The sequence below is a fragment of the Lithobates pipiens genome, unplaced genomic scaffold (genome assembly GCF_037356315.1).
Source record: "Lithobates pipiens isolate NorthernLeopardFrog02 unplaced genomic scaffold, aLitPip1_a1.2 Scaffold_19, whole genome shotgun sequence".
Lineage (NCBI taxonomy): Eukaryota > Metazoa > Chordata > Amphibia > Anura > Ranidae > Lithobates > Lithobates pipiens.
This window is the reverse complement of record NW_027507764.1, coordinates 428222310-428238465: the sequence shown is the minus strand read 5'-3', so window position 1 is coordinate 428238465 and position 16156 is coordinate 428222310. Positions and strand designations below refer to the sequence as shown.

The 16156-nt window shown below is 38.5% G+C and overlaps 1 protein-coding gene across 2 annotated transcripts in view; it reads left to right on the top strand.

The window, feature by feature from the left end:
• Nucleotides 1–16156, top strand: part of CDH2 (cadherin 2) — a 410616-nt gene that overhangs the window by 340646 nt on the left and 53814 nt on the right. For both annotated transcript variants that reach the window (XM_077492605.1, XM_077492606.1), the window contains exon 8: nt 2665–2802. In XM_077492605.1, the coding sequence (XP_077348731.1) occupies nt 2665–2802 (138 nt within the window). The remainder of the gene's footprint in view (nt 1–2664; nt 2803–16156) is intronic.

Genomic DNA, 16156 nt, shown 5'->3' with positions numbered 1-16156 from the left:
CTACATTTAAAAATGCTTTTCCATTTTTGTATTTATTTAGTATTTTTTTGGACAAGCTATTTTTCAGCCAGGCTTTTTATGGGAGAAATTGTATCATTAAATTATGTTGTCAGCCCAAAGGAGAACACTTGTTTCTCATTTAAGCCTATTCATTGTATAGGTTTCTTCGCAGTTTACCATTTAACACAAACAAAGGTTGACATTCATTTGTGGGTAGCTGAATTCTCATATTGTTTCTTATCATTACTTGTTGCTTTAGGCTTTGCCTATATTGCAGACTCTCATTTTGCTGTGGATTTTTATTTCAATGACCTGCTAGTAAGATTGATACACTAGGATAGGGTGTAATGTCATGGTGCATAATCAACTTAAACATTACTATTGGCATTTATCAGAACAAATGATCTAAGCTGTCTATAGATATTAGCAGTTGGACGAGTTGTTGTACACCAAGTACCAGAAGAGCTTGCATTTTGTTTTTGTCTATCTGTGATAAAAATTGAATTTTTAGATCTTATTGTACAAGCAGACACCTGCAGTGCTTCCTTATCATGGGGTTAGCAGTCAGCTAAAAGCATGCATCCATTCTCTAATTCCCCAAGGTTGATTGAATTTATTGGTACCTTTACCCCTAGATTTAAGGATCATACTCCTGTGCTACTGAAATGAGCTGAATCTGAGACAGTCAATTTATGTTTATGTATAGCTTAATAGTTCATGTGAAAAGCAAATTAAGGAATACTATACAATTATAAGAAACTTGGTAATTAGTGTTAGAAGAGCAAAATGATTTTAAAGTCAAATGTTGACATTTGAACAGTGTGTGTTTTTCTCATGTGTGAATATTTAAATGATAAATTTTAAATGAAGTATATTTCCTGTATTTTGTTTGTATTGTAAAGGTTAGGAATGATTAATTACAACCGTGTTAACATATTCATTCTAAGACTAGTTAAGAAATATGCAGTATCTTATAGCTTTTCATTTTTATCATAGTACGCAGAGTATTTATATGCATACTGTACAGCTAAAGTAACCAGTCCAAAATCAACGTTCATTGGTCTAGATCAGACTAGCCAGTCTGTAGCTTATTGCTTATTGAAGTGTATGATTAGGTTTGTTTTTTTTACGTAAAAAGTCAGTTCACTAATATGCAGGATGCTTTTCTAGAAAATGGTACATAAAGTTGGAATATTTTGCTTTAGCTTAATAATGTTTTCAGGTAAAGAGGTAATGCTCTACAATACAAGTTATCCTTGTATGAAAAGTCTCATCCATTTACAATATTTACATCAATCTTAAAACTTCAGCAAGGGATTAGGTAATTAGTTTTTTTAAGAAAAAGATGATTTCACATAAAAGGTAGTATACACTCAAAATGCAAGCATTTTGTTTGAGGGTAGAGGAAGCCATCCACAGAGATAAACTGATTCACTTCCAGTTCATTTGTATTGGCAACCCTAATGCTAAATCTAATGTAAAAGCAATGTTTAAGTAATGTCACATTTAGGGTAATTCTTCCAAAACATGCTATAATTGATTATTTTGTAGTGGCGTGCATATCACTTTAACACAGCCTTTTTCAACCAGGTGCATTATGGGTTCTTTAGGGGTGCCTTGGAAAAATGGCCAAAAATTGCCCCAAACTGACCAAAAATTGTCAACAAGCCAGCAAGGGGATCAAGCCTGCTATTTTGTTACAAAAACACATTTTTAATGTGCAGCATTACAACCGTTGGCACTGTAGGGGCCAGCTTCTGGCATCCTAACAACCAGTGATGTAATTGGCTGATAAAGAGAACATCAGGCACCTGCAACTGGTTTGCCACTTTCCTGCTGCTCTCCATCAGCACTGAGGTCACTTTAGCTGAGTGAGGGAGAAGAGAAACACTGGAATACTTTGTAAGAATAAATCACCTCTAATGTTGCTACATGTGTGGATGTTGCTGCATTATGTAAATCTATTTTTTTATTATTTAACATTTTAAAATGAGGTATCTCAAGACTCTGTGGAATTTTAAAGAGTGCCTTGACTGAAAACTGGTTGAGAAACACTGCCTTAAAATATATTATTATAAAAAAGGGGGGGGGGCAAGGCCACCAAAAAGTATTCTTTTAGTTATAAGTGAAGCTTGATTACCTAGATAAGCCCTTCAATTCTTACATATTTTAGATACTATAGCAGTAAGGTCTACCTGATATGGTTCACTTGGGGACTTTCCCACCTAACTTTGTGTTCCAGCAGCTACTGTTGCCTACTCAGTAACTTACAAAAAAAAAACAACATGAAGATAGGGAACCCCTTACAATGACCACATGAGGCGTGCAGGAACTTATGCAAAGAGCTCTCAAAAGTAGAGTTCTATATCAGGTGGTTTAACTCTCCAACATGTGACAAAAACTAAATATCGGTTTTAGGAGTACTGACCCTTTAAATACAGGCTATTAAAGCTCTTTTCTAGCAGTGTTTTCCAGAAAATATTAACGCCTACTACATGTTACAATGATGCATTCAATAAACATGAAGAAAAAGGTTGATAGTTCTGGTGGTTAGTGCTATAGCTCAGCGTGTAAATTATATGCAATTCAAATAATATTGTACTGCTCTTTTGAAATGTCGTCAAGGTCTTTAAACAAATACTGATGCAGTTTTATGTCTTCTAGAAAGTGCAGCGATATACATTAATAATTCAAGCCACAGACATGGAAGGAAACCCAACATATGGTCTCTCAAACACAGCAACTGCTGTCATTACTGTGACAGATGTCAATGACAACCCTCCCGAGTTCACGTCAATGACTGTAAGTATGGATTATAAGTATCCGAGAAATACAGATATGAGGCCAATACGGCAGCAGCATGCTTACTTGACTTTAAAGTTTACATAAAGACTATTCAGTCAGCTTGTACAATTCATATACTGTATTTAGAAGTAGCGACAATCAAATACAAGCCACATGGCAGAGGAGGATCGCTTGTAAATGAAACAAAACAGACATTTTGTTACAAATCCATTTTAAGTGCATCCTCTTCAAGTTTTTTTTTTATACATATTTTTTTTTCTTACTTTGAATAATAGATGAAAACGCTGCCACATGATTTCAAAATGTAGCTACTGCAGTCTATACAGTGCAGTTTTTAAAAGATATTTTTCCATCTATGCTAGTTGCAATCTTATCTTGTTAAATGATTAATCTGATATGCCTGGTTCTATGCCTTGAGCTTGCTGTCCTTCTTGATTCTTGTCTCAGCTCTGTTAGGAAAATGAGAAGCAGAAGAAGAGAGACTCTTGTTAGATTTGTGTCAGTGCATTCAGCTACTCTCAAGCTGTACTTAGAAGGCTTATGTGATGCACTGCAGAGTTGATCTTCGCCATAACAGAGTCAGCACATCTTTGCTGCCTTAATGTATATCTAGCAGACATGCTAAACTACTCTATTAATTTGACAAACACAAGGAGAATGAAATCACTGTCCTTAAAATATACTGAAAGAGTTACGAAGACTGTAAGAGGACGTATAAGTGCCTTTGTTTTGTGTTACCTGGTCAAGACCTATATTGCACTTGGAGTTAGCAGCAGATACATGATATGGTGCACTTGAAGTCTTGTGCTAGACTAACATTCCCTAATGCTTGTTTGTCATTCATGAGGGCACTCATTTGGACATGGCATTTCTGCAGGTTTTCTGTTCATTTTGAATTGGCTCCCTAGTCAAGGCTGTACTTGTTTTTTTGCATTACTATTGTAAAAATGAGTCAGCTTTCAATTTCTGTTAAGGTTTTATTATAAAAAAATAAACATTTTGAATATTTTTTTGCTATGCATGACTGTGAGGGGTCAATTCATAATTATTTTCACTCAAGATTTACACAACCTTCACCCAGAATTCACACATATATTTAATTGTAATCCAGTGACATGTTTATTTTTGGTCAACAATGTCACAGGCTTACTGTGCCCCTGTGTTTGTATTTAGCTTTCATTCATAGCAGTCATAGAAAGTGGATCATATTGCTGGTCAAAGGGTTTTGATTTATTGTGACTGATATGGATCTGCGGAAAAAAATGCTTAAGAGCCAACAGGGCTCTAGATCTGACTTTATAGGCAAAATGGACGAGAATGTAGTAAAATTTATACTTTATTAACAATAAGTCACAACAGACAAGTCAAGTAGAAGAAGAATTAAAAACATACATTAAACACATGATGGTCATAAGTATATGATGTGAACAAAAAGTCCGATCTAGAGCCCTGTTGACTCTTAACTATTTTTTCCCCAATTGTAGTCTATACGGATGTGGCCTTATGCCCTGTACACACGGTCGGACTTCCCGATGGAAAATGTACGATTGGACTGTGTACACAAAGTTTGAGATCTGGATCTAAAATTTTCCAACAACAAAATCCAATCGTTTAAATTCCAACCGTGTAGAGACAATTCCAACGCACAACGTGCCATGCATACTCAGAATAAATTACGAGATGAAAGCTATTGGCTACTGGCCTCTTTATAGTCCCATCATATGTGTTGTACGTCACCTCGTTCTGAATGATCCGACAACTTTGTGCGATCGTGTGCATGCAAGATGAGTTCGGGCCAAAATCCATTGGAAAAGATCAGACAGATTTTGTCATCGGAATGTCTGACCATGTGTACAGGGCATTAGGAGTGTTATTTCAATTTTTGATGTGGATCTGCATCACCTGAAGACATGATTGAAAAGACCTATCAAAAAGTGTTTGTCTTAATTTACGTCTTACTTTTTTTCTGTGAATGAATAGTAGTGCTATTTACACCTCACTCATTTGTGTGGGAAGGGAGTGGTATTTGGGTACCCCTTTATTTTGAAATAGGACTTACAGATTCTGGTAAGCCCCCAGCCCACAGACTCTCACAACAGTTGGGCCAGGGTTGTGTGATTGTGTAGAAGCAACCCTTGTCCTCATCAGGGACAAGTTGATTTGCCAGAGAGACCCCCCTGACAAGGTACCCTCCCAGTGTTGAGGACATATGGCCTGGTATAACTCAGAAGAGGAGGCATACTAGTCCTTCCCCCTTTCATTGGCTCATCAAGTAAAAGGGTCTGGTATAAATTAAGGGATCACCACTGCTTGGTTTGCAAACAGAGCAAAGCTGATGGCAGCTATCATTTACAGCCAATTTAAGCAGTATTTTTATTCTTTGTAAGCTTCAGCAAAACAAAATTTTTTGCTGTAGTAAATTGTGTACCTACATACAGATGTACTACTTTATAGGCATGTTAAAGGCATCCTCCAGGCATGTTATTTATAGTATCTCACAAAAGTGAGTACACCCCTCACATTTTTGGTAATATTTTATTATATCTTTTTATGTGACAACCTGATCAGCTGCTCTTTGTTCTTTGTCAATCAAAATTAAACAATCAAATACATTATTAGGAGTAAAATCATGGGGTTCATGGTTTTTCATGGACCCCTAAGGGACAGCAAAGAACAAAAAAAATATAGTAACAGGAGGAAAACTGGAATAGGAAGTCATACGTATATGATTGTTAAAATGTTAATCTACAGGAATACAGGTAGGACATTAACAAGCCAGACTCACCATATTGAAAACCGTTGGGCTGATTTTGAATCCGGCTGTCTTTTTAAAGCCTAAAAAAGAATTAAAGTCCTAATACTAAACTGGTTTCAAGAAGTTATTAATCTCTTGCTTATGGTCGATATGATTCTGTCACTGGACTTTTTGAACCATAAAACATTTCAGGGTCAGCTTGTTTACACCTGTAAGTAAAAAAAGGACATGGCTCTCCTAATGGTGTCAGTGTTATCTCTGAAGATTTGCACAGAAGGGAATCCTGAAGAGATGAAAAAAAAAAGAAATCAAGGATGGCTAAGGCATCATTTCCAAAACTTTGAGAGCTGTGGGCGTCATAAGTAACAGAAGAGTTATTGCCTCCTATGCTTTGCCCATTATTAGCAGCCATTAGGAAGTCGAAGCATGCTGTGTTTCCCAGCAACTGTAGCACTAATAGTGCTCCCTAAAGACGGCACCATGGGGCTTTATTCAGTCTTAGTACAGTTTGTCACAGGCATTGTAGTATGAATGATCTTTAAAACTGTCTTTGATGTCCCATGCATCTGACCATTGCCTTGTTTGCCAAAGCACAATAAAAGTAAAAAAATAAGTAAAGTATAAGAAGTAATTGCACAGGAAATCCATGTTAGGCTCACAAAGCATATCTGGGAACTATCCAAACAACTTTCAAAGACTCTAACTCCTTGAAGATCTCAATAGGGGTGTCACATCAGTCTTAAAGAGGAAGTAAACCCTGATGGGTTTACTTCCTCTTTTTTTCCCTGCAAAGGTAAAGCATAATGGACTACTATGCATCGCATAGTAGCTCATTATGTGTCACTTACCTGACACAGGAGCCAGCGAAGTCGCCGCTGATCCCTGTAGTCCGCCGCGTCCATCTTGCTGGTGGCGTCTCGCAGCTCCGACCAATGACAGCGGCGAAGCCGCGATGACGTCACTCCCGCGCATGCGCACGGGAGTCGCGCCTCGCAGCTCCGCCGCTGTCATACGGCGAAGCCGCGATGACGTCACTCCCGCGCATGCGCACGGGAGTCGACAAATTTGGCAAATCCATTCTTGGATTTGCCGCATTTAGTGCGCATGCGCGCCGCTGTCTACGGCGCATGCGCCGTAGACAGCGGTGCCCATTTTCGGGCAAATATCTCCTAAACCATATAGGTTTAGGAGATATTGCTTGGACCTACAGGTAAGCCTTAATCTAGGCTTATCTATAGGTCCAAGTTGTTTGGAAGGGTTTACTTCCTCTTTAAGAAAAGGAGGACCATACATTTCTTGCATGTATACACCTAAAATATATTAATATATTTTGTTACCAAAATTATAATTCAGATAATTGAATGCCCAAGTCACACTGTTAATCAGAGGCTTCAGGTTTGAAGTAGATCTAAACCCAAACACTAAAATCTCATGCAGGCATTCATTTGTCATTTCAAAATTTGTTTTCACAGTATTACCTTTAATTCAAGTAATACTGAGTGATCATGCCTTTAAGGTTCTTTCTCTGGCACTTCTAAAAATTGACTCACAATGGTCTTCCAACTATGCTGCCTGTTATACAGACTGCTGATGGAGACTGCAAGTGTCTGTTTTAAAACACATTAAATATGCATGATCTACTGCTGTAACCACCAGGAAATGCTCCCTAAGAAATGACATGCAGCCATCACTGGAGTGCAGAAAATTGCTACAAAGAGGCCTTGAAAGCTCAGCAGAACTTAAATGTAAAATAAAATAGAAAAATGTGAACATAAGTATTTTTTTTAACATGGCAGCTGTTTATTATGCACAGTGCAAACAAGGATATTTACCTAGGGTTTAAATAACTATGGTGAGACTATAAATATAATAATATGGCCGTAGGTTTACAGTCTTTGGAATTCAAGGATTTTAACTGTAAACTCAACCATAGATGATTGGAATCTCAGAGACCGGCTGAGATTCAAACCATCTATGGGCAGGCTGATTGCACCCAATTTGTTCGATCAACTTGGGTACAACCAGCTTGTCTGATTTTTCATGTGATTATTGCCAACAGCTATAGCCGCTGGCAATAATCACACTTCTCTCCCATTAGCCATGGCCCCTGGCTCCCCCTGCCAGGAGAACATGTTAGCTCCATGGGAAGCATTCCCCCATCAATTATGACTGGGTTGATGGGAGAATCGAGTTGCAGGGAAAGATTTTCTTTCCACAGGGTGCAGGGAAGAAAATTGCTCCATCTATGGCCGGCTTTAGATTCCAAGTGCATCAACAATGTTTAAATACTGGTGTGATTTTCTGAATTAAATGTTAACTATATTAAGTTAAAGCCTGACTTTAGCCAACTCTTTTTTTCTAGTTTTGGAAAGACTGAAAAAGAGTTTGAACATTTATCATCAACATCAATGCCACTATTAGGGAGATTTCCCCAGCATTTTGCCTTGTGCTTTTTCCATAAAACATTATAGTTTTCACCTCTTCCAGCCTTAATCAGCCTCTTCCCATACACTTCCTACATACACTCACTCCAGCAGTACATTGTTGCTTTAAATTAGTTTCACCAGTGGCGACAGCAGACAACAGACCATGCCTGTACAATGTGTGTTTGCATGACCACTTGTACTTTGCACCTAGACAAATATGTAATAGAATTGCAACACAATAGCTTAATTTGGAGGCAATTGTCACTCTATAACAGGAAGTGCTGAGCAACAACCTTATTGGATGGATTACCAGTGATTACTTGAAGTCCTCTTGCACACAGGAGTAAATATACGCCATGTTTTTTACTGATCTGAACACAGTTGCATTGTTGTCTATGGAGCAATGCACACAGCTGTGTAAGATCAGTGTTACAGCATAAAATCATTAAAAAAAAAAACTTTTACATTTGTGTGCTGTAATTTACATCCATATACATGTATACATGTGCATATTGCAACACTGGCAATTTGAAGAGAATGAGGAAGATTTTACGCATGTATATGCACATTTATAAACCTTTTGTGCACATTTATGCAAGGTCTTTATGGCCCTTTCTGTCAACAAGATCCTGAAAATAAACATCAGTAAATTATTACGTCCATATGCAACAGACTTAATATTTAACCACTTAAGGACTAGCCTTGTTTTGAGATTTTGGTGTTTACAAGTTTAAAACAATTTTCTTTTCTAGAAAATTACTTGGAACCCCCAAACATTATAATTTTTTTCTAACACCCTAGAGAATAAAATGGCGGTCATTGCAACTTTTTTTCACACCGTATTTGTGCAGCGGTCTTACAAGCGCACTTTTTTTGGAAAAATTCACTTTTTTGAATAAAAAAAAGACAAAAGTAAAGTTAGGCCATTTTTTTTAGATTGTGAAAGATAATGTTACGCCAAGTAAATTGATACCCAAAATGTCACGCTTAAAAATTGTGCCCGCTCGTGGAATGGCGTCAAACTTTTACCCTTTAAAATCTCCAATCTCTATAGGCGACGTTTAAAAAATTCTACAGATTGCATATTTTGAGTTACAGAGGAGGTCTAGTGCTAGAATTATTGCTCTTGCCCTATCGATCATGGTGATACCTCACATGTGTGGTTTTACCAACATTTGCATATGCAAGCGCTAGTCATGTATGCGTTTGCTTCTGCGCACAAGCTCGTCGGGATGGGGAGCTTTTAAAAAAAAAATCTTATTTATTTTACTTAATTTTATTATTTTTTTCACTGTTTTTAAAAAAATTTTTTAATTGGGTCACTTTTATTCCTATTACAAGGAATGTAAACATCCCTTGTAATAGAAAAAAATCACTGCAGGTCCTCTTAAATATGAGATCTGGGGTCAAAAAGTCCTCAGATCTCATATTTGGACTAAAATGCAATAAAAAAAATGTGTCATTTGAAAAAATTACTTTGAAAAAATGTCTCTTCAGGAGCTATGGGCGGAAGTGACGTTTTGACGTCGCTTCCACCCTGCTGTGGTATGGAGACGGGTGGGGGCCATCTTAGCCTCACTAGTCTCCATACCCAGGCACTGAGAGGGCCCGATCGCCTCCGACGGCTCCGGTAAGTGGCGGAGGGCGCGGGAGAGCGGCGGGAGGGGGGCCCTCTCCCACCACCGATAACAGTGATCTCATGCCGCAGAGACCACCATTATCGTAAATATGACCGGCTCCTGAAAAGATGGATACCTCAGTTGTGGCAGCAGCTGCTACTGTTACTGCTACAAGTGGTTCAAAAATATTGCAAAACATTTTGGATATTGATATTTTAAAGTTCCCCTTTGTATGCCTCCCCCACCCCTCCGCTGCCGCATTTGGCACCTTTCAGGGGGAGCAGTTCCTGTTTTTGACAGGTACCCATCCCCACTTCCAGGAGACCTCACCATGGCAAGTTCCCCCAGAAATTTGGCCCCCTCCTCATTCCACATCCACCTGGCCATTCAGAAAGCACATCACGCTTTGTGATTGTGCAGTAGGTTTCCCTTACAAAGAATGGCGGAAGTACCCAAGAGCAATTGAAAAATAACATCGCAGGATCCCTCGACATGTAAGTGTCTTAATATTAAAGGTCAGCAGATATAGTTTTTGTAGCTGCTGACTTTTTATATTTTTTTTGGGGGGGGGGCTGGAGCTCTGCCTTAAAGCTGAAATTTAGAAATTCGGGTTAGATCTAGTTTAACTGGAACACAGAGAGGCAAAACTCTGATGGCACTGCACGTGTTGCATATTGCCGCCGAACGCCGTGAGCTCAATAATTCTAGGCCCATTATTTACAGTTATCTCTAAACTAATGACCTAAGTAGGGGCTTTTAAGACATCCCTATGGAAAAATAGGGTACTGAAGTCTGTCCCCACTTCACAGCCCCACACAATTTTACTTGGCACAACATCATATTTTATATTTTAACAAAAACTTGTGTAATTTATTTAATTTGTATGCCCTGAAATTAACTTTAGTGTATTATTTACAGCAGGGCTCGACAAAACCCGGGCGCCAGGTCGCATTTGCGACTAGAATTAGCGACCTGGCACCTGGGGCAGCACAGCTGGGGGTATCCTGTCTCCGTGGACCCCCCCGGCGTGATCGCGTCGGGCCGCACCGCCGGCGGCCGGTAATTGAGCCCCCGGCTTTGAGGCCTTCTCTGATCCTATGGTTCCTGCTGCAATCTGGCGCCCTCTTGTGGTGGCCGTTGAAATTACAACCAGCAATGGTAATGGAGCTATCTCCTTCCCTTTACTTAGAACCCCTAAACATTACAAAATATATATATATATATATATATATATATATATATATATAAAAAAATTTTATTCTAACACCCTAGAGAGTAAAATGGTGGTCGTTGCAATACTGTCTGTCACACCATATTTGCACAGCGGACTTACAAGCGCACTTTTTTTTGGGGAAAAATTATTTATTTAATAAAAAAAAATAAGACAACAGTAAAGTTAGCCCAATTTTTTTTTATATTGTGAAAGATAATGTTACGCCGAGTAAATTGATACCCAACATGTCACGCTTCAAAAGAGTTACAGAGGAGGTCTAGGGCTAGAATTATTGCTCTTACTCTACCGATCGCAGCGATACCTCACATGTGGGGATATATATGCGTTCGCTTCTGCACGCAAGCTTGGCGGGACAGGGCGCATTTAAAAAAAAATTGTTTTTTCTTATTTTAACTTTTATTTTTATTTTTTTCACTGTTCTTTTAAAAAAAAAATGTGTGTCACTTTTATTCCTATTGCAAGGAATGTAAAAATCCCTTGTAATAGAAAAAAGCATGACAGGTCCTCTTATATATGACATCTGGGGTCAGAGAGACCTCACATCTCATATTTACACTAAAATGCAATTTAAAAAAAAATCGTCATTTGAAAAAAATAAAACAAATAAAATGTCCCTCTAAGAGCTATGGGCAATGACTTGGAGACAGGTGGGGGGGGGCTGTGCTATCTTCCCCTCACTCGTCTCCATGTCAGACCAGGGACAGGTCCAGATCGCCGTCACGGACCTGGCTCCTAACTTTTTTAGCTGGCTCCTAGATTCCAAGCAAATTTGTCAACCCCTGATTTACAGAAATGTAACATTCCCTAAACTGTTGTGTTAATATTGTGTGACATTCAAACATTTAACTACCACTATTTTATTCCCCAGGGTGCTTTAAAAAAATATATAATGTTTTGAAGGTTTTATGTAATCTTCAGGCCTTTTTTAAACATGTGTGCAAAAAACAATAAAATGGTGCTGGTGGCGAAAGGGTGCTTTGAATATGCGTGGTATTGTTCATTTGATTTTGCACTATAGGATAATTTATCTGAAGAAATTCTTTGGAGTGTATTGATTACTAAATGAAAAATACTTTTGAAGAGATAGCCCCTTACACATGTGAATCTCATTTACAATAGAAATGTATGGAATATTTTTTAGAGGGTGTCTCCTCCATCTGACTGAATTGAATTAGGAGATAGCATCTGAATGTCTCCCCATTTGTTAGCACTCTCCTATTTTGACTATAATAAGTGCAGCCATAACTAATGTTGTACACACTATAACAGACATTGAGGCTTGCTTTTCGTCTTTAATAAAATAAGAAGCCCTCAATCAATAAACCACATCTAATCTGTCTGATCTCCGAGACAGCTAAACAGAAGGAGATGGACTTGATTCTGCCTCCTCTTTCTGACATTATAATTTTTTTTTTTACTCTTGCTTTACTCGCTCGGTCAAATCCATCCACAGCTGGTCTTTTTAAGGGTCACCCCGTTTAAACCTCTAAGCTGCTGATTTCAGAGTTTGCAACAAAATCTGCTTTTAAGTTTCAACTTATTGAGTACCAGGAGGATTATTATTATCCTTATAAAGCTGTCATATCTTAGACACAGACTTGTGACATTGCATTAACTTTCACAGATGCAAAAAGATTTGAATGGCCTCAGTAAAGCATGCAGATAGGGCTGAAAAAATGAAATAATGTTATTTTGTTTCTTTAAATACTTCACATCTACAAATAGCCACTAGCTGTAATTTTAATGTATACTGTTGCATTCCATTAGAAACAAACCTCTTATCTAAATCATTTTTATCATGAAATTAGTATTTAAAAATATTCAATTATGCATTGCAATAATACAATTGTTGTGTCTATTGTTTTGTATGGGTGCCCATAGAGAAAGCTACTTCTTGTTGAGAGTGAGAGTAACAATCACATGCTCACTGGATTGGCAGGACTATCTAGAAAATAACTAGTCATTCAACTGAACAAGCATTGTTGTTTTGAAAATGAGTCAAAAACTTTAATATTTTTCAAGAAGATAACTAGCTCTATTTAGGAATCATACTCAGGGTACTCATTGGGAACATTACTTTTAGTGGGTTCTTAAGGGGTAAATGCACTTCCAATTAGCTGAGGTGCTCAATGTCCCTTACAGTCATGTTATAACTTGTTGGAGAAACCAACTCAATTGTTACTTTTATCACTCAACATCATCTGCAAGTATATGGCTATTCTCTTGTAATTCTGTTCAATGAGTTTTGTGATGCAGGGACTCCGGCCAGGTAGCATAACTGTATTGTAGACTTTCCAATTCTCTGATGCTTAACTTAATGATGCAGTTAAGCCTTACAGCTTGCTCACGGACCCACCCTTCATCTTTTGACTGCACAGTGAAGGAGCGTCACCATACTTATGATGTAATCACTATGCTCCCCAATCCTGCCAGCAAGTGGCCAGTGTTGAACTGACAACACTGTGGAATGCAGAAGAGCCAGACTAGCTTACATTTTCTGCATTCCCACTCTCTTTCTTATGAGAAGCTGACAAATTCAGGCACCGTACATTAATTTCATTAGAAAATATTTTGGGGGAAACATATAAAGAGTATTGTACACACCCTTTAGAAACTGTTGCTGCAATAGCTCTTAAAGCGGTGGTATGAACTCCCTAAATTTTTAGCCGTATTGGTGATATTACTGAAACTAGTGTAAATGCTTGCCTGAATTAGCCGCAGTTAGTTTCAAAGGAAACTACCACCAGAAATGGGTTGTTACAGTTTTATTAAATTCCTCAGATTATACTGTCTTAAAAACAGATAGGTTTTATATTATATACATGTCATACTTACCTCCTCTGTGCAAGGGTTTTGCATAGAGCAGCCCGATCCTCCTCTTCTGGGTCCCTCCGCACCGCTCCTGGCTCCTCCTCTTCTTGAGTGCCCCACGGAGAAGCGCTTTCCATGGGGACACTCATGCTGGCACCCTCCCGAGTCCTGCATTAAGGTGAAAAACCTCAAGGGTTTACAACCCCTTTATTTTTTTTAAATGTTTGTTTTATAGAAATTTGTATTTATCATACAATGTGACATATGGAAAAATAAAGGTTTTTCAACTTTCGTATGTACAAAACAGAGCTGACAATCAGTTATAAGTGGAATACATCATGGATACAAGTACATTCAGGTGGAGCTTTTTCCAACAAGGGATCACAGAAGCATATTTAACATACTGTATCTTATGATAAAACATAGCTTGGGGAGATTATTTGTCTCTAAGTAAAAGGGAAAGAATATGGAAAAAGAGGAAAGAACATAACACAGAACATTAAAAAAAAGGTATCAAGAAGGTCAAGTGTCATGAATATATTCAGATTCCAGTGAAAATTCTGAGTCGTCCCATAGCTTCCATATTTTATTAGAGGTAAAGTATCTTCTATCTCAGCAGTCAAATGTTCCATCCTACGTTTGTCAACCATTATGGAAAGAACGTGAGTGTGGGGGGGAGTGTGGAAAGCCAATGCCTAGGGATGGCTCTCTTTGCGGCCAAAAAGAATAAAGGACATTATCTTTCTCAAGGCTTTAGTTAAGCCCTGAAGAGGGAGACCTAAGAGGAAATGTATCGGGTTCAAAGGTATAGGTATATCTATTAAATTTTCTAAGAGTTCTTGAATTTTGATCCAAAAAGGGCTGATGAGAGAGCACTCCCAAAAGATATGAAAAAGATAACCCACACCAAAATTTCACGCACTGAATTGTCATGGGCAGGTAGAATAGCATCATATAAAATGTTAATTCTGCCAAAAATTCTCTACATATTTAGAACTCTCCCAATACCATATAAAGCCTCACATTTCCATGAATTAACAAAACTCCTTAAACAGTACATCTGGCAAGGCAAGAGAGCCAGATGCCCAATCCACAAACTTATAAAACATAGGAAAGCTGGAGGCATGGGCCTCCCTGACATTAAAGATTACTATTGGGCGGCTATATTAGCACAGGCGAAACTTTGGTTCCTCCCCAACCCTGAACAACTATGGGTAGACATTGAGGCGTCTATTACAAACACCCACCCTATTAGTCTCCTTCTTCTAGCAGACGCTTGGAAACTCAGACCCTTGACACATTTCTCTCCTCCTATCGTAGCGACCATAACAGCCTGGAGACATCTCTGTCAACAGCAACTGATGGGGAAGCCTTCCACTAATGTTAGACTCCCGATTCAAACTTTAACTATACTACTACCGTACAGTAACATCGCCACGTGGGAAAACTCCGGAATAGCATGGGTAGATGAGCTATACAACCAGGGAACACTAAAATCATTTGAATCCTTGAGAATCGACTTCAAACTGCCCCAAACCGGCAAATTTCTATACAACCAGGTATCATCATTCCTATCGAGATCCCCACCACCAACCATTGAAATTCAAACACTTATATGGCAATATTATGTTTCTCATAACTCCAGAGATAGAGGTATATCCCTTCTATATAACACTTTACAACACAAACAACTTCTAATGAAATCTCCCTCTATGCTTACTTGGGAGAACGACTTACACCAGAGCTATGACATTAGCCAATGGAGCTCTGCCCTCAGATATAACTATAAGGCCTCACGCTGTGTTAGCCATTGGGAACTCACACAGAAGATATTACATAAATGGTATAGAACCCCCCACCAATTAGCCAGAATGTTCTCAACTCACTCGTCTCTATGTTGGAGAGACTGCGGCAACGTAGGCACCATACTACATATATTTTGGCACTGCAAAAACGTCTCTAGTTATTGGAGGAAATTATTTAGTATACTTGCGGAAATTACAGGGGTACTACAGCCCCCTAACCCGGCTTTAGCAATTCTCCATATAGGTATTGATAATTACCCACCCGAGTTCCGCATAGTAGTGACACACTTCCTTATCACGGCCAAGTTGGTTATAGCCCGACATTGGAAAAGTGTACTATCCCCAAATCCATCAGAAGTCCTAGTTCAAATAAATTTAAACTATCATTATGAACGATTACTAGCTCTCAGGAAATCTTGTGGCAAAAAATTTGATTTACAGTGGAAATGTTGGACAGAGTGGTATAAGAAATAATCACTACTTTAAGTAGCAGCAAGATACCTTGAACAGATCCCAAATCGAACGTCCACCACTCCACGACCCATTTAATGTCATTTAACTCTACTCTGTGTGGCCCCTCTGTCACAGCGTGATCCCAATTTGGGGTGCAGAGGGAGCCACACAGAGGTCCGAGTAATCTAAGGGATGCTGACCGAATAGAATTCCAGGTTGATCCTTAAATGTGACTGTTCGAGTTCATA